The following is a 2,500-nucleotide window of genomic DNA, read 5'->3' on the forward strand; positions in this document are numbered from 1 at the left end:
TCGCTTGCTGCTTCTTCTGTTCTGTGTTCTCTCGACTTCTGTGCTGCCGGCTCTTCGCTTGTTCGTTCCAAGCGGGCAGGCGAGCGTCTTGCAGCTCATGTGTGTCGGCTCTGTCTCAGTGATGCGGTTACCTTATATTGGAGACAAGTGGCAAGAGGCAAAGGGCGAGTGACGGGTTGGCAGGCTGCCTCAAATTAACAGACAGCGCGAGTGACACGCTCATATGAAAGACAGAGCAGGTGTGTGTGTCACAGTGTGTGTGTGTGTGTGTGTGTGTGTGTGTGAGTGAGAGAGAGAGAGAGAGAGAGAGAGAGAGAGAGAGAGAGAGAGAGAGAGAGAGAGAGAGAGAGAGAGAGAGAGAGAGAGAGAGAGAGAGAGAGAGAGAGAGAGAGAGAGAGAGAGAGAGAGAGAGTGTGTGTGTGTGTGAGTGTGTTGTTGGAAGTTCTGTTATCCGGGATGATGACGTGTTTCATCATGGAGAAGGCACGACTGACGACGTCGTCGTTGATGTTGTTGTTGTCATTCTCCGTCAATATTGTTGCTCATTGGCTCGGTGGTGCGTTGGCTGGCCTATTGCTGGCTGCCTTGCAGTTCTCGCACCTCCTTCACCTTGGGAAGCAGCGCCGTCCTGAGCGTGTCGTATGCGCGGTCCAGGTCGTCGTTTACAACCACAACATCAAACTTCCCAGGCGTGCATCCTGATGACGTTTGCCAGCGAGTGAGATGGCGGTGTGAGTGAGTGTGTGTGTTCCTAGGTGTAAGCCAGCAGCCCAGACGCTCCATCCCTATGAGAGAGAGAGAGAGACTGTGTGTGTGTGTGCTTGCATTCATTGTGTGTGTGTATGTGGGGGGGGGGTTGTTCAGCTATTGTTGCTCCTCCTCATCATCCTCAGCCACCTCGCTCTCGTCGTCGTCCTCCTCATCCATGTCCTCCTCCTCTGGCGCTTCATATGCGGGGATGCTCAGCCCTTGCTGCTGCCGGTACAGCCGTGCCTGTGTCTGCATCGTCTCTGACATGTGGTCGCACATCTGCATCAGGTTCTTGAGAGCGTCACGCAGCACCTCCGTTGCATCCACAGGCTCCTCCCCTAGTTGATTGTGTGTGCGTGCGTGCGTGCGTGCGTGCGTGCGTGCGTGTGTGTGTGTGTGTGTGTGTGTGTGTGTGTGTGTGTGTGTGTGTGTGTGTGTGTGTGTGTGTGTGTGTGTGTGTGTGTGTGTGTGTGTGAGGGAAACAGGTACGCGCTTGTGCTTGCATGTGGGGGTGGGGTACGAACGAGTTCATGTGTGCGTGCGTTGGTCAAAAAGGGATCTGTGATGATGGAAACCCTCTCCCTTCCTCCTTCCACTGTTGTGTCAGCTCTTGCATCGAGCAACAACAGGCGTGCAGGTGATACCTTCTTCAACCGGCTTGGGCTGCACACGCAGCTTGATCAGCTTGTCTGAGGGATGGGGTTGTGAATAGCCGCAAAAGTCGACGCGAGGGCTGTCACCAAGATGGAACCAGCGTGGCAGAAAGCGCGTGGATGAATGTGAGTCGGTGTTGATGAGTGCAAGCATGGTGTGCGTGTACAGGTGTGGATATGGAAACGCTTGTGCTTTGGGAAAGTGCACAAGCAGTAGGAATGCAAATGAACAACCGCATGCGCACGTGAACATGAGCAAGCAACGATCTCACTGAGGCTGCGCTCAGCCTCAAGGACCCCAAACACACCGCCATCTACACATGGAGTCAAACACAATTTAAATGCTAATAACGCACTCTCTGTTGAGAATCCAGCGAAGGCTGTTGCCGAGTGTGTGGTCCTCGTTTGCGATGACAAAGGTTGCCGATTGCGGATCCTCCTTGCCACGCAGGATTTTCTGTCCAGCCGCAGGTAGCATGCAAACGGTGAGTACCAATCGTGCATGTGTGTGTGCATTTGTGTGTGTGCATGTGTGTATTTTATGTGTGCGTGTGTGTGCATGTGCGTGTGTGCATTTGTGTGTGCATTTGTGTGTGTGTGTGTGTGTGTGTGTGTGCACGTGTGAGAGACAGCAGCAACAACAAACAACAGCAAACAACAGCAACAAAAGCAACGACGACAACACCACGTGACTTCTCATGCGTGCCTGGTGTTTCTTATTGCTTACCAACGCTTCCAGGTCTCGTGCATATGTCTCATCGCCAACTTTGTAGCGTTCAGGATCCTCAAAGTCTGTGGGCTCGTCCATATTCGTGTGTGTGTGTGTGTGTGTGTGTGTGTGTGTGTGTGTGTGTGTGTGTGTGTTGGTGTCGGTGTGTGAGTGTTTGCTGCTCGCTGTGCTGCCTGCTTGCTGTGCTGTCTTCCTTCCTTGCCTTCGTTGGTTCTGAAAAGTAAAGGGAGACATGGTCGCTTTTCTACCCACGTGGTTGCCCACAAACACAAGGTCTTGCCTGTTTCTTTCTCCTGATTTGATGTGGATTTAACACCACAATAACGGAACGCACAGAATGCGCTTGCTGCTGTGTGTGTGGCATTTT

General features: G+C 52.6%; 1 protein-coding gene across 1 annotated transcript; it reads right to left on the reverse strand.

The window, feature by feature from the left end:
* Positions 1-864: 864 nt before the first annotated feature.
* Positions 865-2,211, reverse strand: PTSG_09519 (uncharacterized protein; the record flags this gene model as incomplete). The annotated part of the gene is made up of 4 exons (XM_004989892.1): positions 865-1,088; positions 1,395-1,483; positions 1,760-1,860; positions 2,131-2,211. 4 exons carry the CDS (start codon positions 2,209-2,211, stop codon positions 865-867), a joined length of 495 nt encoding a protein of 164 aa, XP_004989949.1.
* Between the last annotated feature and the right edge of the window lie 289 nt (positions 2,212-2,500).

The sequence above is a fragment of the Salpingoeca rosetta genome (genome assembly GCF_000188695.1).
Source record: "Salpingoeca rosetta unplaced genomic scaffold supercont1.26, whole genome shotgun sequence".
Classification (NCBI taxonomy): Eukaryota; class Choanoflagellata; order Craspedida; family Salpingoecidae; genus Salpingoeca; species Salpingoeca rosetta.